The 26884-nt window shown below is 42.3% G+C and overlaps 1 protein-coding gene across 1 annotated transcript in view; it reads left to right on the top strand.

The window, feature by feature from the left end:
• The window catches only part of LOC120796276 (regulating synaptic membrane exocytosis protein 1-like), a 110607-nt gene extending 96711 nt beyond the window's left edge, over nt 1-13896 (top strand). The window contains exons 25-34 of the mRNA XM_040138910.1: nt 2398-2504; nt 4018-4169; nt 6368-6528; nt 6658-6872; nt 9343-9375; nt 10672-10837; nt 11809-11921; nt 12185-12286; nt 12558-12697; nt 13548-13896. Of these exons, the coding sequence (XP_039994844.1) occupies nt 2398-2504; nt 4018-4169; nt 6368-6528; nt 6658-6872; nt 9343-9375; nt 10672-10837; nt 11809-11921; nt 12185-12286; nt 12558-12697; nt 13548-13766 (1408 nt within the window). The 3' untranslated portion in view covers nt 13767-13896. The remainder of the gene's footprint in view (nt 1-2397; nt 2505-4017; nt 4170-6367; nt 6529-6657; nt 6873-9342; nt 9376-10671; nt 10838-11808; nt 11922-12184; nt 12287-12557; nt 12698-13547) is intronic.
• Nucleotides 13897-26884: the final 12988 nt, after the last annotated feature.

Raw genomic sequence — 26884 nt, forward strand, 5'->3', positions numbered from 1 at the left:
TGGACCTTGTTTGGTAGTTGAAAGGTAAACATTAACTATATTAATTGGAAGTAGCTGGCAGTAGGTGCAGATTTTGAATAGATATATGGACATTCAGTGCTTAGCTGGATAAATTCAGACAAATTATGGTCATCAGTGTCGGTGTGTTTGATGACAATTTTGGGTTTAACTTTTGTTGGATATCTCCTCTGTCACTTCATGGTCATGGTCACCCCATAAATGCACTTTAATTTGTGTTAAGGTGTGCGGATTGTATGACTCATCAGTAGAACTTCACTTGCTGAAGCTGCCATCCACTGACCTGCAGTCACATCGTAGTACATTAGTGTATATAAAACTGACATAGATATGGAGCACACATCCCAATATGTTTTTTTTAAGGGCTCCATGTTGCCCTTGTAAGCATAATATGGATTCTGTATGACACATGATGTGTCACCCTTTTCTCCTAAAATATGTTATTATACAGTGGGTTTGCAAACATGTTAGTGTATAATATTTTAGAAAACGTGGTTGGATGTTCAGATATTGGTCCTTTAATAACTTTCATAGAGTAGCTCAAGCCATTTTCACACTCTTTAGTATGTAGTATATATGTACTTTAATATATGGTTAAAAATGCTGAAATTAAGGGTAATACTACCTGCAAGCAAAATGATCTGCTAATCTTACATTTTACCCTTTTTGGATTACCTTATGTTTATTTGTTTATTTTATTTGTTTTTTCTGTTGCTTTTTTCCCTCCTCCATTTTTCTTAACCCCATCTTTCTTCACTTTCTTGCTCTTGCATGCTGCCGCTTACACATTGTGTTGATTGGCTTTGGGTTTGTATGGAACTCATGTAACCGCGCGCATTTGTGTATATATACCAGAATCCAGCCCACCTCTATATTAAGGGGCTCCAGAGGAAAGAAGGCCCCTCTTCAGCCCCTTGGTAAGGGGATTCCCCTTGAATAAGTGTCCCCTGTCTAACCCACAGACACAGAGGCAGATCCCCTTTCATTCATTGTAGATACTGTGGAAAATGGCAGGGCTAGTCTCTCTCACTCCTACATACTTTTGACAGTTTTTGTATGAGTGTGTTTCCGTGACCTGTTTTTGCCACAACACAGCCTCCGATGCTGCTGCAGTTCTGTGTTTGTGTATTTACTGTACAGTATTTGTGTTGCGTGGATGTGTGTGGACATTCAAAGGTGGATGTGGATGTTAGTGATGGTGATGTGTAAGTGTTGTATCAAGACTTTAGGAGTTAAATGCCTGTTTTGCATATATTGGTCTGTCTCAGCATTCCTCAATCAATACCTAAAAATTTTTAATGGGGTAATTTGTAAAACACATGGGTAAAGGGATTATAAAACACTACATAATTAACTGATTTGGCACTAGTCATTTTATTCTCTCACCCTATTCTGTGTATAATGGCAGAGTCAATGGCCAGTAAAATGGCAATTTTGAATGGAATTTTTTTTGCAAATAACTGGTGATGTAACTAAGTAAAAAAGAAAATTTTTAAAAAATTAAAACAAAAAATCTGATATGCACATTTATAAACATTTCATACTTAACAGGACAATGAAAATTCACAGAAAATGCCAATCATTTTCTGTTCTTATTTAAATATTTATTATATAGGAACATGCAGTTGCTCTGATTGGAGCAACATGCCAAAAAACACATAGACATTACAAAGTAATTATAGGTTAATTCCCATGGGACAGAAAGTTTATGAATAACCCCTGTTCCTAGGTCTTTTCTGAGAATGGATTAGAATAAATGAATGTCTGCAGAAATGATTGGATTGATGTTTTCATCACCTTCTCTATGTGTTCTTTCCCTGTCTAGATCTTGATTTGCTCCTCTTTTTGGCAACAGGATCCCTGACTTTCAAACCCTATATGAGCTTCACCTTGCTTTGTGAATGTGTTGTTGCTGACACTGATTTTTCACCAAAATACTGTTGCTTTTCTTTCGTTTTCATGTCTGATACTTTTCCTATAGCCATATTCTGTCACTTAATTTTTTACGTAACTCTATCTTTGATAATAATTTTAGGATGACAGCAGGTTCCATTGGTTAATAGCTCTTTGTCTGCAAACTTTTTTGTGTCCCTTCAGATGAATTTCAACCATTTGTAATGTCAAAATAATATTTTTGAATAGAATGACCCAAACAAATGTGAAAACAGACCAGCGTGCGACCGTTGCTGCAGTGCACGCCCTGGACCACAAACATATTGAGTTAAATGTCATTTTCTCTCATTTTTATTCCCATTCTTTTCATCCTTTGTTTGTTCAATCTTCTTCTTTCCTCTCTGCTCTTCAACCCTCTCAACATTTCTCCCTCCCACTGGTTGTGTTCTTCTTTGCCTTCTTCACTTTCATGTTATTTTTTGTTAGGGGCCAGCTCCAAGGTGGTGCGTCTCTTTCCTCCTCAGCCCGCAGAGTGAGGCAACTCCCACAGCTTCCCCCTAAGAGCAGCACTGTAGAGCAAGGTACGGTATACAGTAGGATGATCTTTGTCTGTGTGTGTGTGTGTGTGTTTGTGTGTGTGTGTGTGTGTGTGTGTGTGTGTGTGTGTTTGTCTGTCTGTCTGTCTGTCTGTCTGTATATGTGTAGAACCAAATCATGCTTGAACATGTAGAAGTCTGGGAGAGGAATAATTAATAAAATAAGTATCCACCATGATGAGCCAGTAAGAGGCAAAGATGCCTGGCATCCATAAAGACGTCACAGGTGCAATTTTGATGTTCACTGGGGTTTTCTAATGTTCCCTGTGCTGTACCTGGACTGATGCAATGCTTTCCAGACAGGCAATTTCAGTGTATTCTTTGACTCCTCTTCATTATGTCAGACTCCCATGGCCATGTCTTTAGACTAACCATGCTTTACCATATAAAGCAAAAGATATAAATACATCTTAAGAAATCCTATTTCCGGGGCTGAAAAAAGGCCAGAAGAAAGTCAGTAGGTCATTTTGTCTGAGGATGACCAATCAGAGCAGACCATCTGATCAGTGGAAGCCGTTGGACCCTTTAAATTTGAATTGTTACAAGTTGTACATTATCCACACGGGGGAAGCTAAAGCTTTAACAAGAGCTTATTTACATTGCTCAAGGGGACTCTGGCAGGCATGGCTGTGTAAGGGATTAGACCTAACCTTAGGTGGTAAACTGGCCAGTAACTGGCCATTCCGCTGCCATCTCTGTCAGTTTACAATACCTAATTTGGTCTTCTAGCCGTAGAATTGGGGCTGGGTGATAATTCAGTATTATTCATGTATCAACTTTCAGCAGAATTGTACTGTGATTGTGACCTTATCATGTTATCTTTCTACAGATTTATGTTATCTGTTCTCCAAATTAATGAATAGATAGGTCTCTTGTAAAGCACTACAGTAGAACACTGTACATTGCTTTGAATATCACTTGGAATGTTTTAAATGTGATTTTGTAAAAATATCCCATATCACGATCAATATCAGAAAATATCTTCATTAATATAGTGATAATCATTTATTTTTTGCGCTTTATATTACCCAGCCTTAAAGGCTAAAGGGTTTTATATAGAGATATATACACAGGGTTTATGTAAGGTTTTTTTTATATATACAAGTTTAGGGAATGCCTCTCTACCTATAAATAATTAACATTATGTCTTCTCCTCAATCTGTGGTGAAAAACATACAGCCATTGTTACTGTGTCCTGCTTTGTAATGACTGAATGAATGCTCACTACCTGAAACTATTTTTTTTTCTTATCTGCAGTGTTTTTCCTCTGATTTTTTGTCACTTCCTGTACAAAACTGATATAGTGGGATTGTAATTCTGTTACAGCTATGTACTTTTCCGGCTGATGAAAGGATGTAAATTCACAGTTTAATTTGGAGTATATTGTGTTTGTTTGATTGTTTGTGTGTCTGTGTGTATGTGCGTGTCTGCGTGTTTGTGTGTGTGTGTGTGTGTGTGTGTGTGTGTGTGTGTGTGTGTCTGTGTTTGTGTGTGTGTGTAGCACTGGTAGCAGAGGAGCGAGTTCGTCAGCTCCAGATGAGGGTTCATTCCAACCGGGTTTCAGCTGCCATCACCTCCAGCCAACAGGACCTGGACAGAGCCCTCAAGAACAAACGAGAGGTGGGCCATAAATTTTTTTTTTGGAATCATTTAGCTCTGACAGTTCACTTTCAACAAACTGATCAGGAGAGTGGAGGGTTCCAGCCAGAGAGAATGAGCCATAATGCTGCTGAAGTACACCGCAGTGAATTGCATGCAATGTCTCAGGAAGTAATAAATTATGTTGAAATTATTGGTGAAGACTACTCACTAAAATGAATGGGTTCCAATTGGCCAGTCACTCAAGAATGCACCTAACACCTCAAATACAGAAGTGTATAATCCATACAGGCTGGTTTTCCTATCCCTAACTTACAGAAACCTGACAGTTTAATGGCGATATCCTGACTTTCACACATGTCTACATGTCATTAGCAGAACTGTTTTATATGCGTCGTGGCAATGCTGTCTTTGTGAGGCATTACACTGTCCATTATCTGGCTGAATGTGAAATGATTTAAATCTGAGGGTATACATCATCAGCACAAACTGGCTGGAACACCCAAAAGTAGCAGGTAATGCTGTGACGTGGATTGAAATGTGTAGAAAGTAGTAACAGGCAACAAGACAAGATATACTTAAAGATAGAAGGTGATCAAGGCTATGTCATTTTAAGATTTACAATAGCTTTCGTATTTTTTTTATTTTTTTTTTAAATCTAAATAGTAAATATTTGCATAAAAGATACGGTTTGTCTAAGGTAAGCTTTTGAATGCCTTTAACGCCTTTTTAAACTTTAAATATTACCTTAAAAATATTTTAAGGTGAAAAAGTATCTGAAACAACATTGTGATCATGGAATGAAGGGAACTCTCCTTTATAACTAATAATAACAATATTAATAATGTGCTATAATTGATAAAACTGTCTCATTACAATCATTCACATTTTTTGGATTCCTGTAGAGGACCACTGTACTAAGTTCAATTCTACAATATATATATGTCAAAATTGCATGTAAGTTACTTAATATCTGTCTTAGAAGCATATAGGATTGACTGGGCAAGATCAGATAAAATATATAAATTAAATAAAAATCTAATACAATCTTCACATATTCTAATCTTACTACCAGGGTACAGTATTGTTACAACTGTTAAAGGCCCTACACACCTTAGATAATTTCACACATGTGTTCTCCCTTATTTGTCTAATTGGACCTCTTTAAAGACTGCGGGGATATACAGACCGCGCTTGGCTGATTTCTCCCTGAGTCCGACGGGCCTTTCTCACAACAGAAATTTTGACTTGGCATAGCAGGAAAAAGCACAGCTTCCATTAAATGAGCCAAGCCAGTGAGTCAGCATGCACAATGGCAGGGCCCTGGCGCTAGCACAAAAAGCACAGGTATTACCAGTTTCACTTGTGCATTTTGTGCTATGACATTCCAAAATGTCTGCCGTGAAAAATGTCAGTCACTTTTTGCCTGTTACGGTGGAGATGTTATAGCTTTATCATTCCAGTTGTTTGATGACCTGATATAATTACAGCATAGCTCCAACCTACGTCAAACTGAGCAAACTGGATAAGTGAAAACACCAGTTTGGGTATGCTGTGCCTTTAAGCCTGAAGCAATTACTAAGCATAAAAAAAACATGAGGATACATTATTAATTTTTTTGCAACATGGAAATTCCAGCCTCGCAAACAAATGTTTCTCTCTCTTATTGTGTTCTGTTAAGGCTCAATAGGCGTTTGATTGGTTTTGGGAGCATTATCAATGGGCAGAGTCCAAAACTACTTTGCACCTGATTGGATTAGCCTTTAAACAGTCAGAGCTGCAGGCCAAAGATTGTCCTCAGTTCAAAAATGAAGCAGCCTTAATCGTTTTTTTTTAAAACAAGCTGAATCTCCACTGTGTTCACCAGCTAGTCATTTACCTTGCCTGTCTGCTGTTTGGTGCTTGGCAGGTAGTGTATAGTGGGTTTATCAAATTCCTGACTGATAACCGCTGTCTGCTGCGGCCGGAAACCGGGTTAATGAGAGCAGTGCGACAATAAAGTTGCTGCTGTAAAAACCAAAACAATGTGCTGAGAGATGCTAACATGCTAAGCATAACTGAGGGGAACTGCAGAGTTAGGTCATAATTTCCTGTCACTACAAATAAACCTTTTCAAGTCACGTTTCATCTACTGTGTTATTGAGGTTAAAATTACTGCAGCTTTAAAACATGTGGCTTTGTAGCTGCTTGATGTTATATCAGCACCCTTCTCGATGGTTTGATGATTAAAGGATTGATTTCTTATGATGTGTTTCCTGCAGCTCTACAAGGACCAGAGGAGGAGCAGTGAAAACGTTTCCCATAAGTCCTCAGACAGTGATGTCAGTGACGTGTCAGCCATCTCTCGAACCAGCAGTGCCTCTCGCATCAGTAGCACCAGCTACATGTCCATCCAGTCAGAGAGACCCCGGGGACGCTTCAGGTACACACATACACACACACACATAATAGTCACGTTTAGTTTTCAGTAAAGGTATTATTAAGTAATATTAAATAAACTGAATTTTGAATGAAATCATGTGATTGATTTTTTATAAATTGTGATGATCAGCCGGGCCATGCGTGCAACGGGCCGCCAAATGATGAAGAGTACCAGCGTGAGTGGTGAGATCTACGGCATGGAGCACGCGGATGGCAGCCAATCAGACACAGCGCTGGGGAGCCTGGGGAGTGGGATCAAGAAGCGGCGCTCAAGCCTCAGCCAACGTGTTGTTGCCATCCTACCATCCCGACGTAGCCGGAGTACCTCGCAACTGAGCCAGACAGGTCAGAGAGCAGAATGACTGAGTCTGAGAAATCATCATACAAACGCACACTTAGACATGAATACACATAAGCAGAAATAAGCAAGTAGATATGGAAACATCTTGGGAAATTTCTACCTTTGGCCGATATCACTGATCTTTTGTTATCACTTATCATTCTCCACTGTCAGCTATCAAAAAAAAAAAGGTCAACGTGCATCTCCAGTATACATCCCGAGATCTGACTTGTCTTTCCAGTGATTGTCACTATCTATCATACATCACAAACGCAGATCTCTCAACACAAATCAACTTAACACACACTTATGAACCATAAGATACAAACCAAGATGCAGTAATGTTGAAAAATAAATCACATGAGAATAAACAAGATATCAAATAGAAATAAAATACCTTCTTATCTTACCTACCCTGAACTTTATGGCACAACCAGCCACAGACCCTCAGTGAAAGTTGTTGTGTTTATCATTACAGAAAAAAAATCACTAAAATAATAATTTCTGTACATTAGTGTTATTACTCTAAATAAATATTACCAATGCCAAGTGAGTGGCCGGCCTTTAACATCATCTAACTTATTTCATATTGTGTTGTAAGCCTTTGCCCTTGGCAGATGAGGGACAACATAAAAAAGCTAAATGCTTATCATTCTCAGCAAAGCTGAAGAAGCGGGTTTTGCGAGAAAGGTGATCTTATAAATTTTTTTTAAAAACCTCTGTATTTGGAAATTAGTATATGATTACAGCATCTTCAAACCATTCTAATGGCATGCATTTTTATTCGTAGACAAATGAGACAATCAGAGAGGGTAGTGGCTGTCGGTGACAGTGTCTTTTTTGATACTACCACTGGGGGGCGGCCCAGCTGGACAGTTTCAAATTCTACAGGTAGTGGCTTTCTAGAGTACCACAGCCTGCTGAAAAGCAGTGTTTCACTGCTCTCTCTGGTTGAAAGTTTCAAGTGTGTTTCACCTCTGAACACACCTGGCATCACTGATTGTTATGGTTGGCTGTGGTCACGTGTGTGATCTTTTGCACCTCTAACCACGCCCACTAGTGATGTCACACTGTACTGACTTACCCTGTGGTACACCTCATGTCACTGCAGCAAGGTGATGAGTTAATAAACGCTCATAAATCAAATTTGATTCATGATAATGTAACAAAATTTGGTGCACATGCTCAGATGCTAGCTCCAAACTTTGCTGTCCAAGACTTTGGTCATTCTAGTGGGTTCCATAAAATTAGAAAAATTTATATCTCGTAATTGATGTCCTGTTTTTTCGGAAGCTGAAAAGACATGATCTATTGTCATGTCTCAGTCAGCATGTGACATGTGGTCTCTCGATTGATCAGAGTAGGCCAGTAGCAATACAGTGCTCAAAACTTCAAAAAATTGTTAAAAAATGTCAGACGGTCAGAGAGACTTCAGTCTTTTTGCAGCACAAAACAAAAGATTGGAATTCTGTTTAAAATTGAGGATGCAGTGTCAATAAATCTTATAGCGTAATATGTAGTGTACAACAACATGTCCTAACTGCAGTTTTTTTCTGTAAAATTTAAATTTTGGTGAATATTTAAACTTCCACTGTGTAAATTATCACTGGCCTCTATTGGAGTAAAGGTGCTGACTTGGAACCACAAGGTTCCAGGTTCAAATCCAGAGGGGGACCTTTACTGAGCGTCACTCCTCCATCCCTTGACTTCCACTGCTGTCAAAGGCACAAGAGGCTGCTAAAATAATTCATCCTTTTTCTATACTCACCATGACGTACGGATCACCAGCATATACAAGTCATTAGTTTATTTAATCTCTAGTTTATTTAATCTCTAACTGACTGTATGTAGAACTAAGTTAATGTTTAGTGTCCATTGCTGTCATTTTAAGCTGACTTGTCACGATGTAGGTGATCTAGGCAGCTGCCCTTTGACAGCAACGTCATTAATTCTAATCCAACTCGGAAACTTTTATGTGTTCATCTTCGTGTCTCTCTCCGTCATCCGTTGTAAACTGTGTTCCCAGAGATGGTGACTCGTCGTATTGTGCAAATAGGTCAAACAATGTGCTTGACACTATATTTGTACCAAGAAATCCCAATTACTGTGGAAACATGAATACAAACAAATTATTAATATTTTTCTCACAAAACTAATATGTAACCATTTATTTTAAAGTCAGAGAACATCTCAAGAATTTCCCTTGGAAAAAGGACCGATAAGCATTTTTTATCACATATGGCCACTTATTAACACACACACACACACACACACACACACACACACACACACACACACACACACACACACACACACACACACACACACACACACACACACGGGTCTCATACTGTACATAGAGACTTCAGTGCAGATAGACAAGAACCACTATGTCACTAACACTGTAACACACAGTGTTGCTGTTCTTTCTGATGTTGTTGTTTATGGGCTTTGTTGTTGTGTGTGTTATTTCAGAAGCGGCGGGTAAGGCGGTGGACAGACAGAAAGGTAAAGCAATAGTTAGACAGACAGACAGTTTGAAAGGTGGGCAGTCAGACACTGTAAGACAGGACAAATAGTAAATTGTTAGTAACACTTTATTTCAGGTAATGCTCATAAGCACTTTAGTCCATCGTGCATTGTGCATCGTAGGCGCATAATAATCTGAAACAGAACACTATGCTATATATGAGGAAAAACATTTACAGGGTTATATCTTTATAGAGCAGCTGTTAGATGTAAATTCTCTGACGTTTTTCTAATTGTATTGAGAAATGTTAAAGAATATGGTAATAATAAATACATTTTTAAAAGTTTTAAGGGACACAAATGTGCAGACAAAATAGACCAGACTCCGGCACAGAGGAAACCACTGAGAGAATGAATGCAAGTAAAAGTTGCAGAGTAGCTTTGTTAGACAGACAAAGGTCCCCAGCACATCCAGCCCTTCCTGAACTCTGTCTCTGGCACGCTCCCTTACTCCACCCTCTCCTATCGCCATTATGTTTAAAGGTTGGCTCAGTTCTAGAAGAACCCTGGCTGTGTCAGAAATAACATTCTCAGCAGTTTGAATGTTGGGGAGTAACTACTGTATCTGCCTTTCAATTACCACCACTTTAATTTCAGGAACAAAATTAAACTAAATCTGAACGGACGTCTTATGTTTGTGATAAAAACACAAGGCTTTTCAAAAGAGCTGAACTCTTCCTTTATGGTTGGATGTACACTTTATGATTTCTTCATCCTCTTAGTTTTACCTTTACACATTCTAGACATTCAAGGTACGAGTAGATTGACTAAGCCATGTTATTTTTATCCAGACCTTCCTCCAGTGACCTCACCACCTAAAATAATTAATTTCCACCTAAAAACTCCTAATTAAAAAAAAAAATCAGTTCATATCAACAAAGCCTTATCCTAGCAACCTGAAGATGTACATGTATTTGTTCTGTACAGCAGTGTATTTTCTTTATTATGTGTTCAAATTGTTAAAGATGTTGAGAGTGAGGTAACCATGGGATATTAATTTGCATGGGATGACCTGCAGAGTGATAAATCTCCGCCTATAGTTATCATGCTTGTCAAAACTGCTACCTTGAATTTACACAAAATGTATGACTGGAAAAAGACTCAACTCATCCTCCAAAAACCTGTAACCTAATATTGAATTTCTAAAGAAATACAGATTTAATTAGTGTTTTTGGTAGGTATGACATGAGATGCCTGATAACTGATAACAGCCTTGGTTTAAATGTCACATGCAAAGACCAGTGTCTTAACATCTCCTTTCTGTGTTTGCCACAGAGGTGTTAGCCGGCAAGAAGGTGGGTAAGGCTGGCAGCAGCAGCATCCAGAGGAGTGTGGAGACAGGCATGGCGGTGGAGTATCCACGAGGAGGGACAGCCATGAACCGGCAGGCCAGCAGAGAGTCGACTGATGGCAGCATGAACAGCTACAGCTCTGAGGGGAAGTATGTGCACACTAAACACAAGCCAATCTACGGCACAGGACCTACATGTGAACACAGAATGCACGTTATGTCGATTGTCTTCTCTGGGATTTGGATAATCACCCCAGCATAAGCTACATGGAGGAATGCATGTAGCTGTATTGTACAATTAATGTTAAGCCAAACACAATAATTACTCTTCCATCCTTCAATGGATAAAACTGACTCAATTTTAATAGGTAATTATTGGTTTTTCCCTCTGAACAATACTGTACTGCGAACAAAATGTATAGATGTTTGATTGTAGATCCGTTTATGTTGATATTTAAAGCTTACAGCTGAGGAAGCTAGAGCATGCATCAAAAAGGAGTGAGGTTTCCCAAGGTGTCAAAAAATTCAGAACTCTGTATAAAGTAATAGTTTGATTAAAGGAGTATTCCATCATGCATATTGCTCTTGCAAAAAGTTGAGGAACCCACATGAGGCATATTAAAATACTGTTGTCAAAATCCAAGCTGCAGAGGCTGAGATATCCTAACTTGTAGTCCCAATTGTGGCTCAAACTCCAAAAGCCCTACCTTTCCCATAATGCAACCAAAAGTGTCTTTTTCTCAGATCCTTCCTGCCTGATAAACCTGCTTTCAAACTCCATACCCCTGATAGGAAAAAAAAAAAAAAATGTGGAAATTTGAACATCTACAATTCTATGACAACTGAGCTAACTCCATCTGCGGATAAAGATCACGTGTTATGATTGAAAGCTTCATTACAGATGGTACATACCATGAGATAAGATTTAATTTTTCCTCCTCCAAGGTCAGGAATAAAGTTTGAAACTCAATCCATGCCCCCAGTGTGTAACACAGACTTTCTGTTATAACTTTGCAGGCTCTGAGTCCAAGCCATGATACACTGTGCTGTGTTGTAACTACTAGTGTCAATAGTATAGTGTGGAGAAGGCAGGGAATAATTTTTCTCTGTGTGCATGTCAGTCTCATCTTCTCAGGGATGCGGTTGGGTGCCGACAGTCAGTTCAGTGACTTCCTGGATGGTTTAGGCCCCGGTCAGCTTGTGGGCCGGCAAACATTGGCTACACCTGCCATGGGTGAGTGACCGCTCCTTCAGGTCTACTGCACATTTTGTACACAACATTTCCATATTTGTAATGCAGAAAAGAAACTATAAATATCAGGTTCTGTTGTCCTCATTAAATGTGAAGATAAAAGAAAAGCACCTTCTGTTTATCTATAGATATACTAGGTAGGTGCTGCTTTGTCCAGAAGGTTTTTTTGGTAGTCTCTGATAGTTTTATATTGTGTGAATGTTTGCATAATCAGTTGTGTTTACACATGTCTCCTACATATACAGGTGATGTCCAGATTGGTTTGATGGATAAGAAAGGCCAGCTGGAAGTGGAGGTGATCAGGGCACGAGGCCTTACCCCAAAACCAGGCTCCAAATCCCTTCCAGGTAACGCACATTTATTCAAATCTGAAAATGAAACAGTGAAAGCCAAATTCCGCCTGATGCAACTTGAAGTCATGCGATTCATTTGTTTTACTCAGACTTAAATATCAAATTCAAACACATGCACAACCCAACAAAGTTTCTCCCTCTCCCTCTTCCCACTACTCTGTCTGCTCTCCCCATCTCCATATATATCTCCTCCCAACCTCCCACTTTCTTTCTGTCCTCCCTCTTTCTCTCATTTTCCTCCTTAACCCCACTCCTCCATCCCCAGCTCCCTATGTCAAGGTGTACCTGCTGGATAATGGAACTTGTAAAGCCAAAAAGAAAACCAAGATTGCACGAAAGACTCTGGAGCCTCTCTACCAGCAGCACCTGCTCTTTGACGAGAGTCCCCAGGGCAAGGTGCTTCAGGTAATATTCTGTGTGTGGGTGTTTCTGTGGATGTGTGGGAGGGTGTACCTAGTAATGCTAGTCTCAAACAGACCAACCATTGCTCACTTTGTAATTAGAATGTCCATAAAAAAAGAAATAAAAACTCGTTTTGAATAATGTCATAGCTAGTTAGAGAGAAAGCTTTTAGGTCATGGTTTGACAGAAAACTACCACATTGTCGTGTAATTGTCTCTGTGCCAGAGCTACAGACGAGTCAGACTTAAGTCACCAATATGAGGCCTTTAGACTTCAATAGATGTAGGTGCTGTGAAAATTGTATAACTTGACGCTTCACTTCCTAAAAACTTGTCTCAGACTTATCTCAAATGACTTTAGACTTAACTTGGATGTGTTTGGAATGTCTTAAGACTTGACCTGGAAGCATCTCAAAAGACTTGAGACCTAACTTGACTCTGATAACTTGACTTGAGTCCTGCATTGGAATTGTTTCAAATGACTTGAGACTGACTGACTTGTCTGAAAAGACTTATGACTTGACTCGGGCTTGTCTCAGATAACTTGAAAATTGGCCAGAACTTGTCTTGAAATACTTAAGATTTGACTTGGGCTCATCATGATGACTTGACACTTGTTTAAGAGTTGAAGTAAATGAAATACTTGAGGCTTGGCTTAGACTTGCCCCAAAACACTCAAAATCAGCCTTGTGCAATGAGTTATTTTTTTCCGATTGACTTTACGAAATGGTATGATAGTCCAGGACCAGTTTCTGTTGTTATGAATCCTAAGAACCATAGCGGCAGTCATGTGTTAAGAAATGATTCATTCCATGCTCACTAGTTTAACCTATCTGTTCCATTCCCTCCTCTAGGTGATAGTATGGGGTGATTATGGACGATTGGACCACAAATGTTTCATGGGTGTAGCACAGATCCTATTGGAGGAGTTGGACCTCTCCAGCACGGTGATTGGCTGGTACAAACTGTTTCCGCCATCCTCATTGGTGGACCCTACATTAGCTCCACTCACACGACTGGCATCTCAGACGTCATTGGACAGCTCAGGACCGCCGCCGGGCATTCGGTCCTAGTGACCGGATGGCGACCGCAAACCCCCTAATATCCCTTAAATGACAGAATAATGGACCACAGCTACTGGACCACAGCTGAGCAAAGGGGGAGAACCCGCCCCGAAAACAACAACAAGAAGCCCTCGGCCAACCAATGAAAAGCCAGACGGAGAGACAGGGAATGAGAGAGAGAAAGAGAGAGAGGGAGAGACAGAACTAGCCAATCAAAGCTTAGCTGGAGTCTGACAATCACGTCTCACACCTTCCCTCTTCCTCCTCCTCCACCTTTTTGTTTTCAAAGCTTTGCTTTCGTTGTTTTTCTCATCTGACCTGCGGCAGTAGACGTTTCTGTTGACTTCTCTCTACTGTTCCCTTCTTTCTTTTGATCTTACTTTCTTGTGCAGCCCCAATCAGAACATTCGATCCAAGTGGAGTCCTCCACCCGGTAGCGCCCCAGCCACTCAGAATAGAGACTACTGCACGGTCACAGGGATGAGTAGTCTAAACAATGTGTGGGAGTTAGTTAGTGGCAAACTGACGCAGCTTCATTCAGCTGTACTTTGACATGGAGGTTAGCTATCATCTCCACCGGTGTAACCATGGTAATAGTGATGTGGTAGACGAACATGAAGGGCAGTGGTTTGGCACAGTTTGGTAACCCCTTTAGACGAAGGGAGCCTGCACAAACACGTGCACATTCTTATCCATGTTGTGAGATATGAAAGCAAGCACAAAAAAAGCTTGACTCCTTTATGCGGGCAAAACGTGGGACAAAAAATTTTGGTCTTTGTCTAAACAAAGAGGGAAGAAAAAAGAGGCCAAATTTACTTTTTTTTTGGAATAATTTGTTCTGTCTTTGTTTTGCCTAGAGTTCAGAATGGTACCATAAAGTGCAGACTCCCTCTTTGTACGTGTATGCTTGGTTTTCGAGCAATGGTGTGCCAAAGGCCGACGCTAAAGGTCAGGTCACATTCGCCCGAACACCGTTCACCCAATCGTCACCCCACCCCGTCTCTCCCCCTTCCTAAACCCTCAAACTCCCCCTGTAAGAGGGAGCAGCATGACTCGGGGATGCCCCGCCCCGGCCCCAAGCTGCATGCACGTTTCTTTTGTTCTGTTTGTTTCGTTTTTTTTGTTTTGTTCTCAATGCTTTTTTGTAAAATCGAAGACGAGACAAATTAACGAACAATTCTCAAAAAACAAAAACAGAAAAAAAGACTAGACTATGTGTGTTAGTTCCACATACTTTTAGGCCAGCTTGTATGTTGCATGTTCTTGTACAGTTTGCTCGTACTGAATATGAATACAAACCGAGAAAAGCCAAGCCATCCTCGCCCCCTAACAGGAGCGGACCAACAGGGGGAGGGAGGGAGGGGGGGGAGTCCACCCAGGCCACGCCTACCACTCTGGGTCTAAATATCCATATCAGAAAGTCTCCGGAAAAAGATGATTTTGTTTCAGTTTTTCTTTGAACCCTTTGAACAACAGTGCTGTTCTCTAGTACTGCGCATACTCGAGCCCCCGGTGTATCTGAGGATGTAGGTATCTAAACTGTAGTTTAAGACAGTCGGGGCTAGAGACAGAGATAGAGAATGTGTGTATAACAGCTAAATGTATATGAAGTATCATTATGAGTTTGACAGAAATGATAAAGATATAGATATATGAATATAAAAAGAGTGTATTTGACTGTACACCCGTCACCAACACACACACATGCACACCTTGTACATACAAATCAGGATGAGCGGCTTGAACTTAAGATATGAACAAACAAAACATCGCTGACACACGAACATTCCCGGTCTTGTCGAGGGGAGTTTGCGTCCTGTTGATGTGCTCGAGCTGCTGAGCGGCACCGAGTCACAAGGGGCGCTAATAGGCCTTTATTTTTGTCCCAGTTAAAGACAAATTAGCAGAACCAATTAGAACAAAGTTGACTTTCTTCTTGGTTTGGACTGGACTTCTAAAACCAATGGGAAATCTGGATTTGCAGACATATTTTGCGGATGTTTCTGTTGAAACCCTTGGCGGTGTGGCCGACTGCCCTTTCCTTTGTCAGTATTACTCCAGGGATACTGATTGTTTACAGCCCATGGCTCCCCACTCCCAAACCACGATTCTAGACAAAAGACAAAGTATTCACTGCAACAGTTCTTGTTTGTATAACAGATGTGGCTCTACTGATGTGTATGTTTTATATTCAAGAGTTCATTTTTATTATTTACAAATAAAAGACTGTGTGGAAGAAGATCATGGCTTTTTCAAACAGAGTGGTCTCAAATTATTGTGAAGCAGGTGACTTCAGAGCGATTTTTAACATGGAGATTGTGATTGTGACCGTTTCACTGGTGCACATTGTAATACATAGTAAGCCTCCGAGCTTCTTCTTGGATCCACGCATGTTATGACCGAAGGTAAGAAAGGTGTTTCCGTGGAAAAAGATTTGAAATATTTCCTGCCAATCAAACTTGCGGGAACAAGTTTCCAGGTAAATGAGCTGGGTCTTCATCCTCACTCAGCAACTCCTCTTGTCATTCAGTAGGTCTGTATGGCTGTAAGTTAAGACAAAATGGTTCAAATCTATCATGGAGAAAGTCTCAAGAAAGCAATATTAAAGTAGCAGGACAGAGTTAACGAAAGTTACAGTGCAAACAAGTCTGGTTTGGTTGCTTTTCCATTTGTATAATATTGTTTAGCCTTTAGCCTTTTTAGTTGAAAATGCTTTGTATATGACACATCATGGTAAGCATTACTATTACATTGGTTGAAGTTGTATCATGAAAGGATCGGATACTTATTTGAAAACGATCCACTGCTTACTATTCAATGTTATAAGTACGGACTTGAGGTGATAGGAAACAGTTTTTCATTTCCAGCTATACCGGCTCTGCATTTGTAGAGTCCTGAGTCATATTTTGGTTTCTGTTTGAATCTGGACCAATCCTTGTTGTCCTAATCCCAGGCTTGGACTGCCACCTTCTGGTGTGACTAGGGGGAACTCATTTTCGTAACGCCTTTACTCTAAGGTGCAGTGTGTAGTTCCCCCTGCATAACTTTCAGGCCAAGAAAACCTGTTCTTGACAACAACAACATCAACAAAAAGTTTTATATACAAGTCTGTGAAGTTCAGCATACCACATGGAGGTGTAGATAACCTCTCCCCATCCTCGTCTAGCCATCACAGAGAAGAAATGTACCAAATCTCATTTTGTCTGCTCACCGTTTTCATTCGCTCGCATCGATAGTGATTGATAGCCTACACGTTAGAAGACAAAAGACTGCATGCAGTCTAAAGCATGTACTTGACACATGATGCATTTTGGCATAGGAGTGCAGTACTCACACACAAGTTATTCTGCCTTTGGAGTCCTGCAGAATAACAGGACTCCTGAAGCCCATGAATGGTAAAATTATTAGAGCATAAAAAAATTCATATTTGTCATCTGGGACTCCCAGCTCATTAACTGCTTAGAAGAACTTGAGGATGGGATAAAAGTGATGGACTGTGTGTTCCTGCAGGTACAGCTAATTGGAAAGTGTAATTCAAGCATATTTTATTTAAATTGGTTGGTTAGGTAACTGTAGATGTGTAGTAGCTCAGCGACAGACGTGTTTCTCCTTTAAGCAAGTGACACATAATGAATTTTGTCAACATGTTGAGAAGCTGATGTGTGGCATAATGAGCTCAGAGAGTCAGGAGAATGTTGTCAGACTTTATGACTTTATCATCCAACCCTTAAAATCCAGCATTGGTCTCTGCATTTGAGTCAGTCATATTTGAAAAAAGATTGGATTGTGTAGTTATGTAGTTCTTAACCCTATATGAAGGAAAGAAACAAACAAAAAAATCTTCCACGATAAGGGGGGAAAAAAAATCTCAAAAATTGCAGAACATGCACGATACTTTAAAAAGAGCAACAAAGACGAGATTGTCTGGTTTTAAAGTGTTTACAGTCTTTTGCAAATTAGAACCTTTTTTTTTTTCATTTTAAACTACCCGGCGTTGTGATCTGCTGGTACAACTAGTCAACTGAAGAGGAAGCACAAGTCTGCAATGTCAGTGGCACTTTTGGGACTGGCCCACGTTCCGGTGTCAAATCCAACATGCCTACCATGTAAATGTAGCAGTACGCTGTGCCCTTATGGTTTCTCTGAGCAGAAGGCAGCAAGTGAGTGCAAACAATATTTCCATAATGATGGTGTCACTGTGTTCTCAGCTGACTCGCTAGCAGCACGACATCGTGGCAGAAGAACTGAGTCCTGATTAGTCCAGGATTTGTCGTAGCTATCCAGTCAATCGCGGCTCGGGCGTGGACTGTTCTAACCATTAAAATGTCAAGGGGGAAAAGTTTTGTCTTCTATACAACCACTGGTACTACTACAGTGGTTTTAACTACCGGTTTAAAACATTGTAGTAGCTTCATTTGCTTCAAATGTGATAGTGTGTGTATGTGTGTGTGTGTTTGTGTGCGTGAGAGAGAGAGAGAGAGAGAGAAAGAGACTTTATTCATTTATTCAACTTTATTATCCCTAAGAGGAATCTCATCCTGCAGCCAGGTGACACACAGAATATGCACAGACTTGGAGCATAGGACATATGCAACATTTAATGTAAAACAAATGCTAAAACCACAAGGCAAGCTCACCTAAAATGCAACGGACATCAAGTGACCGATTTGCCTTAAGCCTGAAGTGGCCTGTATGTCCATGGTCCATCGTCAATGGTCAAAACATCATCATCAACATCATCATCATGAGAAACACAATGCAAACATTGTAAGCTCTTTAGTGCCATCTTGTGGTGGGCTGAGTGAACTCAAATACTTTGAACAAACCAATGGGAATTTTAAGTCTCATTGTCCTTCGCCCTCTCAGATTTAGTTTACTTTATTGGTATGAAAAGTGAGTGTCAAATATATTTATTTATGTTTTTCCCCTCATATAATGTCAAGGATCAAGGTTCCTGTCTTTGGGTGGACCGGAATGTTCCCAGCTGATGGCTCTTTTGTACAGTGCTTCTCAAAGTGCCATTCATTTCAGCTCTTTATTGGTAGAGCTTTTAATGACTCCCGACCTCAACTAGGATTTTTCAGAATCAATGCACCACTAAGCTACTGAAACATCCCTATTCTTGATTTCACACTCAGTTTACAGCTCAATTAGAGAATGACTGTGAGGATTTGTATCCTGTACCAGAATTCCTCATTTGTTATCTAATATATTAGGAACACTGTCTTTTTATTAAATACGAGATATCAGCAACTCTGTGTTGCCCACCTCTGAAAAGATGCAGATTCCCCCATTCCAGTCTGGAAATCCTGACAAGAAAATTAATTTGATCATCGTCAGTTCCATTGGAGAGATTTAATGTCCCGTGGAGATGTTTCAAAAATGATTGTTGTCCCCAGCGAACAAAGTTATGGGGGCACTTTGACTTTTTTCGGCATGAAAATGGTCCCATTAAATGACACTGAAACGTTAGAACAAAATTTCATGAGCTAAAATGTAAAATTTTCATCACTGCCTAACTGTCACCTGATAGTCGTTCCCAAAACTTTCATAAAATGCTAGATGAATCCTAAATCCGTAATTTGGCAAGATTTAATCACCCAAAACTGCCATGGGAGAAAGTGTTTGTCCTTCTTTGTCTTGGGTTTAGTAGCTGTTTAGTTCTAGGTTTACACTAATCCCCCCCCCAAAAAAAACAAAACAAAACTTTGGTAAACTTTTCTAAATTAGCTGCAGAACCTATAAAACCACACTTTAAAACACTCCAGCATAGTCTAATTGTGTTTGTCGTAAGTGTCATTTTTGACTAATATTCCCCTGGTCACATGTATGCTTCTCTTCCTCCCATAATATTATCAGAGTTCTTTTGGTTTCCTGTCCCTTAAGTGTTCTTACAGCGGGCTTGCAGTGCTCTGTGGCGCTCGGTAATGAGCCATTAGTGATCTTCTTGCACTTCATGGTACTTTTTATCGCTAAAATCACCAGGATGCACAGTGAGGTGTGTCCTCTTACATTTCCCCGGCCTTAGTGGCGAAGCCAAGTTACACCTTCGACTTGCACAGGAGGCCGCAGACGAGAACCCACCGCAGAGATCGCGTACCGTAACCCCAGGTTCTCTGCATCTGCGCGTTGGTTTCCAGTCCATTTTTCCAAATCTTTGGTTTCAAGGTTTTACTCACTGTCTATAAAGCACTGCGTGGCCTGGCTCCAGCATACGTTCGAGGGCCACTTGCAGCTCCTGCAACAAATCTCTGCTAGCAGAGTCCCCTGATCTAGATTTAAGATTAAAGGAGACTGTAGATTTACTGGGAGGGCCCCAAAAACTCTGACACACTCTTCCTGCTGAAATTCTTCTCTCTACCTCAGTACTTCCTTTTTTCACCCCCCCCCCCAAAAAAAAACCAAAAAAAAAAAAAAAAAAAACACAACTCATCCTTATAAACATGCATTTCTGTGGCCAGTCTCTTTTTACCTCTTGGGTTCTTGGTTTTGTCCAAATAATTTCTGTTATTTTATTGTTTGTTTGTTTTTGGTTTTTTTGGCCCTATTTTCACATTCTTTCTTTCTTTCTTTCTTTCTTTCTTTCTTTTTTTTTTTTAACTGTAAAGCACTTTGTACCTTTCATTTTGAAAAGCACTAAAGGTTATAGTCTTATTGGTGGTAGGTGTCTGTTCTTTGCCCTGGTTTTAGACACATCACGATCCTAAAATGTTCCGTACTCTCTCCTGCAATAATGTTCGAGTCTAAAGTAAAGTAATCTCGCACTCCTCGTTTCGGGAATGATTGTTTCACTGGAAAACAGCGGCTACGTGTTTTAGCCTCTCTCCCTGCAAGGCACGCGAGGACGACGCTCTCTCATCTCGGGCGACTCGTCGGGAAATGGAAAACGAGCAGTAACAATGTTATTTAGGAGCGATGGCCCCGGATCATAACGTGCTAGTCGGCTCCGCAGCCTCTGAGCGCCCAAGTTCCGGAGTCGGCGGCTCTCAGACGGCACCGTGGGGCTTGTCTGGTGAAGCGACTCCGCCGGTTAACAGGCAGACCGAAACAGGAGGGGTGTCATGTCGGAATAGATTTGTTATGCCCCCCCCCCCACCCCTCGGTGTTAATGCTTTGAAAGGCCCCCAGGTTTGGCTGTGTGGCAGCGCTTCAGAGCCCATTAGAAACTCGCTGCAGTCATTACGGGCAGTATTCCCCCGTCCGGCCCGCGCCGCCCCTCATCACCGCTTAATCTAATTAGATAGCCGGGCCCCTGGCTTTTGAGGGGAGTTGGGGGGGTTGGGGGGTGACGGGGCGGAGGTGGTGGTGGAGCGTGTGTGTGTGTGTGTGTGGGGGGGGGTTCTTCTATTGATATTCATTAAAAATACATAATTTATCACTAAGCTTTCGGAGGTGCGGCGCGCTCCGACTTCCAGAGGTAGAGAAAAGATTTACTCCATCCAACTTCGTCCGGAGCCTCTGATCACCGCCGCGGAATTATTCCGAGGGATTAATAATCGACTGATAATACTAGACCCAATCAGTTCGACCATATTTAATATCAGAGTAAGGGACTAATAGACCAACCGTGGAGTGGATGCTGTCGTTATTCCCACGTTGTGAGAATGCCAATAATCATAATAATCATAATAATAATAATCATCATAATAACAATAATAATAGTTATTATTATTATTATTACTCGGTGGTACCACCCAAGGAATTTCATACATAAAGGCAATCTTTTTGGCGTATGATAACGTTATGGGGAAAATAATGCAAGAGGCTGGGTCCAACAATTTAGAAGGATCTTATTTATTCCAATTGAATAGACAATAGAGGTCCGTAAAATATCCGGCAGGGAGGATATCCGATGATCCGGTATCAGGATTTAAGGGTTTTAGTTTCATTTTGAACCAGGAAATCTACCGGGGGGGGAAAAATACTCTCTCCCCAACACTAGTCGTGCGCTTTGATTTGAGGAATTATTGTAAATCCTACGATCCAGTCAGATCCATTTATCCTGAAAAGAAAAGAGAGAAAAAAAACAGCAACAACAACAACAAAACTCGTCAGTCATTTAAAAAAAAAAAAGTAGTTTAACTCAAACTAAATGAACATTTCGGATATTTTAGATGAATTTATCAAATTTCCAAGCCAAAGTCAAAGCCTTCATTTTCAACCCGGAGCTCGGCTTTGGTGCTCCGGGCCCGTTCGGCAGAGGCTGCCTCTGTCAGCCCCCCCCCCCCTTTTTTTTTTTTTTTTTTTTACAGTTCCTTGCGCTCTTACACGCTCTGTGTTTGGACACCAGGGGGGGCTCGAGTCCGTGTTTGGAGATGTGGAGCCACGACGATCCCCGCAGCTACCTACCAGCGGAGCCTCGGATCCGGACGGGTTTTTTTTAAGAGTGTTGTTTCACGGGATTACAGGACTGTCAGGTGATTTTATTCACTCACCCCAGTAAACAACAGTTTACAGAGGTGTCCCCCCTAAACTGGCCCCTTGCCAAATTCAACCGGCCCCTCCCGACGTCCCCTTAAGGAAGACATGAGAAGGTTAGAGAACATTTTATGAATTGAGGAGCTGTTTAGAGAACCTGACTCGTTTTCTGAACTTGGCGTCTTAGTCATTTTCAATGGTGAGTTTCAGTGCTTGACTTTGGGGTCAGTTATCTTTTTCTCAAACGTTTCAGACACACAGCTGTTATTCTGTATTATTTACACTGAGCTTGGACTCGACAGTTTTCCGAATCCAGCCACCAGTCAAACCCTGAAACCGGCCGCAACCTGAACCCGCGACGTGTTGGGGTGCGCCTCGACGCCCCGACCAGCCCACTGTGCCTTCCCAGCTCCTGTCGGAACAGAGAAAATGCTCGGCGGTCCCAGGAGCACCATTGTCCCGCAGTCATTCGTCTTCATAACAACCCGTTTAGTGAAAAATTAACAACGACTTTACCACCGCGGCCATAAACACGTCCGGGCGTTAACCTACAGGCAGATGGAGAGATAGACGGGCGGATGTGGATGGTGTCGTGGTGCTGGTGGAGGCCTGGCGGGGGCGGGGGGGGGGGTCTGCACCGGTACACCACTCTCTGCAAAGACACCGGATCCTGCTGCTGTCTGCGGCGGGCTTTTTATTTTTGGTTCTGGGGCCCTCCAGGGGTACTTTATAGGGGGGGGGGGGGGGTGCAGGTCCAGTGCAGGTCCCAGTGCAGCAAAACAAGATTTTGCAGTTCTGTCAGTCACTCGAGGCTGAAAGTCCCACGGTTCTGCGAGAATCGGGCAGCGAGGACGTGAGTCGTTCTCCTCATCCAGCCTCTGTGGTTCCACAGAGTGATGGAGCTCTCGTTGCATGTCTACGTGTCTGAGATGCTCTCTGGCCGACTCCAAACTTCACATCATACAGGGAAAAGGAGTTGGCATTGGGGATGGAGGGGTGTGTGTGTGTGTGTGTGTGCGTGTGCGGAAGGGTGGGAGTGTGTGTGTGTGTGTGTGTGTGTGTGGGGGGTGTTCTGATAATTTGGTCTATAGCCGTGTAATCCCGCCTGATTTCATCTAATACCACCGGTCCGACGCAACGGCGTGCGCGCACATTCCCCGATGTGATAATAGCACCTTGTGAAATCCAGCCAGCTCCAGTTATTCTAAATCTTTTGGGATGGAAGGATAGTCGCGGCGGTGAACAGTGTGTGTGTGTGTGTGTGTGTGTGTGTGTGTGTCTATATATACGGGGATGCAGGGGGACTACAAGAGCCAGAAATTCCTCCGCAAAAAACTAGGGACTAGATTTAACAAGGATTTGGAGCTAATTCCCTTCGGAAATAAACGCCTGAAAACGGAAAACATAGAAAAGTCTGTTTCTCTTTAAAACGCTGGTCGCGTTTTGCCCGATTTATTTGTCCAAAATTACAAACGAAAAAAAAATCTTATTTTTTTTTGTTATTTTAACCACTAAAAACGAACTATTACTTCAGTGACGACTGCTGCGGAATAAGAGAACAAACAGGTGCAGAACAACTGAGTTTACAGGCCGAACAAATAACGGTAAATTTATCGGTGACAGTGGGACCAGGCCGGATCCCTTTGACTATTTAGGAAATTGCGTACAACTAGAATTAAGTTTGGTTCAGTCAGGATCAGCGGTGAAAAGGCACCTAAAAGATTTTAAAACGTCACTTCTTGTGTCTTTAAATTTAACCTACTGATGCCAGTTAAATCCAGGCCATAGCCGGATATCCGAGCATAAATAATTTTGGCGCTGATTTGAGTCAGCTGACGGTGTTCGCGTTCGTCGATTACAGACCGTAGAGCCGATCCTCGGATTTACAGAAACGGGACTTTTAGGCCCCATCCTCGGCAGGCTGAACCTGTTCGACGAGGCGTTTTAATTCCGACATCGCGTGTGACGCCGCTAAATGTCCGTTTCCACTGAGCGTCGTTACGCACGGGTTCGGGCAATTCTGGCAAAAGCGACCAAAGCAGCGGCCGGATAGAAGAGCGCAAAATTAAAGTGTGAAGAGGAGCACGGAGAGAAGTGTGTGTGTGTGTGTGTGTGTGTGTGTGTGTTGGGGGGGGGTTACTGTGTGCGGGCTCGGGGGTGTGTGGAGCTGATTTATCTCAGTAGCCCCCCCGGTCATTTCCATATATTGAAATGCGCCGCCAGTCACTCAATTTCCCCGGAGCTGTCGTGCGTGCAGGGAAGGGGCGCATGTGACCACCGCCGGTCTGGTGCCCTGTAGCCCCCGCTCTATCCGCGCTCCTCGCAAAGCCTACATTTCTCTCGCCGATTTATTAAGCGTTATCAAAGCACGCCGCTGTCCGTTCACCCAGTGCATATAGGTACTGAGTATATAGGCTGATGGAAGTTGTAGCCGCCGTAACGAGCGAATAAAAGTGCTGAATGCCAGAAATAAAGTTAAGGATGTGCGGAGTGTGGCCTACATACGGAGCGCAATATTTACTGCTGTATCGTACCGGACTGAGGCCTGTGGCTCCCAGATTTATTTGCTCTCCTCATCCCCGTCTCTTCCTTTTCGGGGATGAGAAATAAAAGATTCAATGGGGGTATGGATGCGACACGTCCCGTGCCCACGCACGTGCACAAACAGGCAGCCCGGCACGCAGAGCGCTGCTGCACTTCCACGGCATTAAGTATGCAGCCTGACTGATTTATGATGGAGCCGGCGACGCGCTGCCATTTACATATAGAGATCCCCCTGCGCGCTCTGCGAGTCCGAGCTGCACTACGGGCTGTGATCAATGTCCTGCCTTGACTTGGAGTGTGTGTGAGTATGTGTGTGTCTATGTTGGGGGGGGCGCGTAAAAAGTCGGAGGAGGAGGAGGAGGGAAAGAGGAGGAGATGGGAGGAAGAGAAAAGGGTAAAACTGTCTTTGTTGTTAGCAGATGGAGCGGGGTGTAGGGAGAGGTCAAGGTTAGTGCTCTCGGATGTGTGGGTGGAAAGTGCAAAAGGGGGGGCCCTTTGAGTGTGGGCACCAATTGGCGAGGGCACGGGGTCCCTTAAAATCAGCAGAGCCATACTCTCAAGCCTGGCCACGAGAAATCACGCCTCTGCGTAACTAAACTGCAAGAGCCAGTGGGAACCGTGATCGCTGGCGGGATTGTGTTCAGCGCGAACACGAACGACTGTCAGGACCGGGCTTTTCCATCCAGATTCCCGCCTGTGGTTTCGGCAACAGGAGCGGTTTGGTCAAGGTTCGGGCGAAGCTGGCGCTTCGCTTGACTGTAAATAAACACGTTGTGTCTGAAGTCGGTCTTTTTTTTTCTGTGTCAAACGAGACCAGGATCACTTCCCCCCTAAACTCAACCAAGTGCTGTGGGAGTCTAAACGGAACCGTTAAAAAAAAAAAAAAAAAGTTTGGTAGTTCTGTGGTAAACTGGGCTGCAAGAGTGTTTATGGGGGGGGGGGCACAAATACGTTGTCTGAACATTTTACCATTAGGTTCACTATCAACGTATTTGCACTTGAAAGAAAAGGTAATGATCTCCCAGTTAAGCCTCCCACAAAACTTTGCCACTGTTGCAGTCTGTATAAAACCTGTGTATAAACGGATTTTCTAGAAGACAGGGTTGATATGCTGTCACCTTCCAACACACTACGTCCGGAAAACCGTCAGGCTTTTGGCGGATTTGGGCGCCAGGATTTCCCCCCATTTTACATTCTGCCAACAGATCATACGCCATAAAAGCTGCAAATAGAGACCAATAATCTGACAAAGTCTCAGCTTCCTCCTGGGTGTTTTTTTTTTTTTTTTAGCGCGGGTGCACCTCCGAACACTCCGCCCTGTCACTCAAGTCTTCTAGGGTTACTGGATCGGGTTTAATGGGTGCGGCGGCCGCCTGTTGCCATCCGAACGGCGACGAGCCACCCAGGACATCCGATGGCCGGGGAAAGGCTCCGACTCTCCCGACTATCCCCATTCATCCCCAAAGGGTCCCGTCCCTCGAGAAAAGGACGCCGGACTTCCTAGTTGTGGTCTTTTCGAAAAAGACAACTAGGACCTGGTTGTCTTTTTTTCCAAAGTCTTCTTCAAAGACAACCAGGACGGCAGGCAGCTTTTCTCTCTAAACTCTGTGGTGGTGGTCTAATGCCAAGTGTTCGATCCTTAGCAGGATACATGGGTGAGAAGGGGGCTGGTTTTTGTTTTTGTGTTCTTTTTTTAAAGATCTGTGGCGTCTCCATATCTGACACCGTTTTTCAAGCACTTTCGTGGAATTCAAGTTTTTTTTTTTTCTTTTAAACATCCAGCAGTAAATCTTGAAATCAGCTCGGTTAATCTTACTACAATAACGTTAATCTCAAAATGAGGCGAATACAGTTGGGGGGGGGGGGGGGGGGACATCCACTAAACCTGAACCACATAACACGCACCGTTTGTGCCTTTTTGATGCTGACAGCGAAAAATAAAAGATGGGTCTCCAAATCGATTCTTTAGAGCCACGCCGAAGCGCTCCTTTGCCCCAGAAATATTTCCATAATTCTGCTTTAAAACATGTATTCCTCCCTCCCTGATTTTAGGTCCTACCTTAAATGGATTTCCGTTAAATAGTTTGCTTTTCACCGGCTGCGTGTGCAAAGAGGAGAAGTGATGTGGCTCGACAATAATAAAACTGTCTGTGCGGCCCTTTTAC

The sequence above is a fragment of the Xiphias gladius genome, chromosome 11 (assembly GCF_016859285.1).
Source record: "Xiphias gladius isolate SHS-SW01 ecotype Sanya breed wild chromosome 11, ASM1685928v1, whole genome shotgun sequence".
NCBI lineage: Eukaryota > Metazoa > Chordata > Actinopteri > Istiophoriformes > Xiphiidae > Xiphias > Xiphias gladius.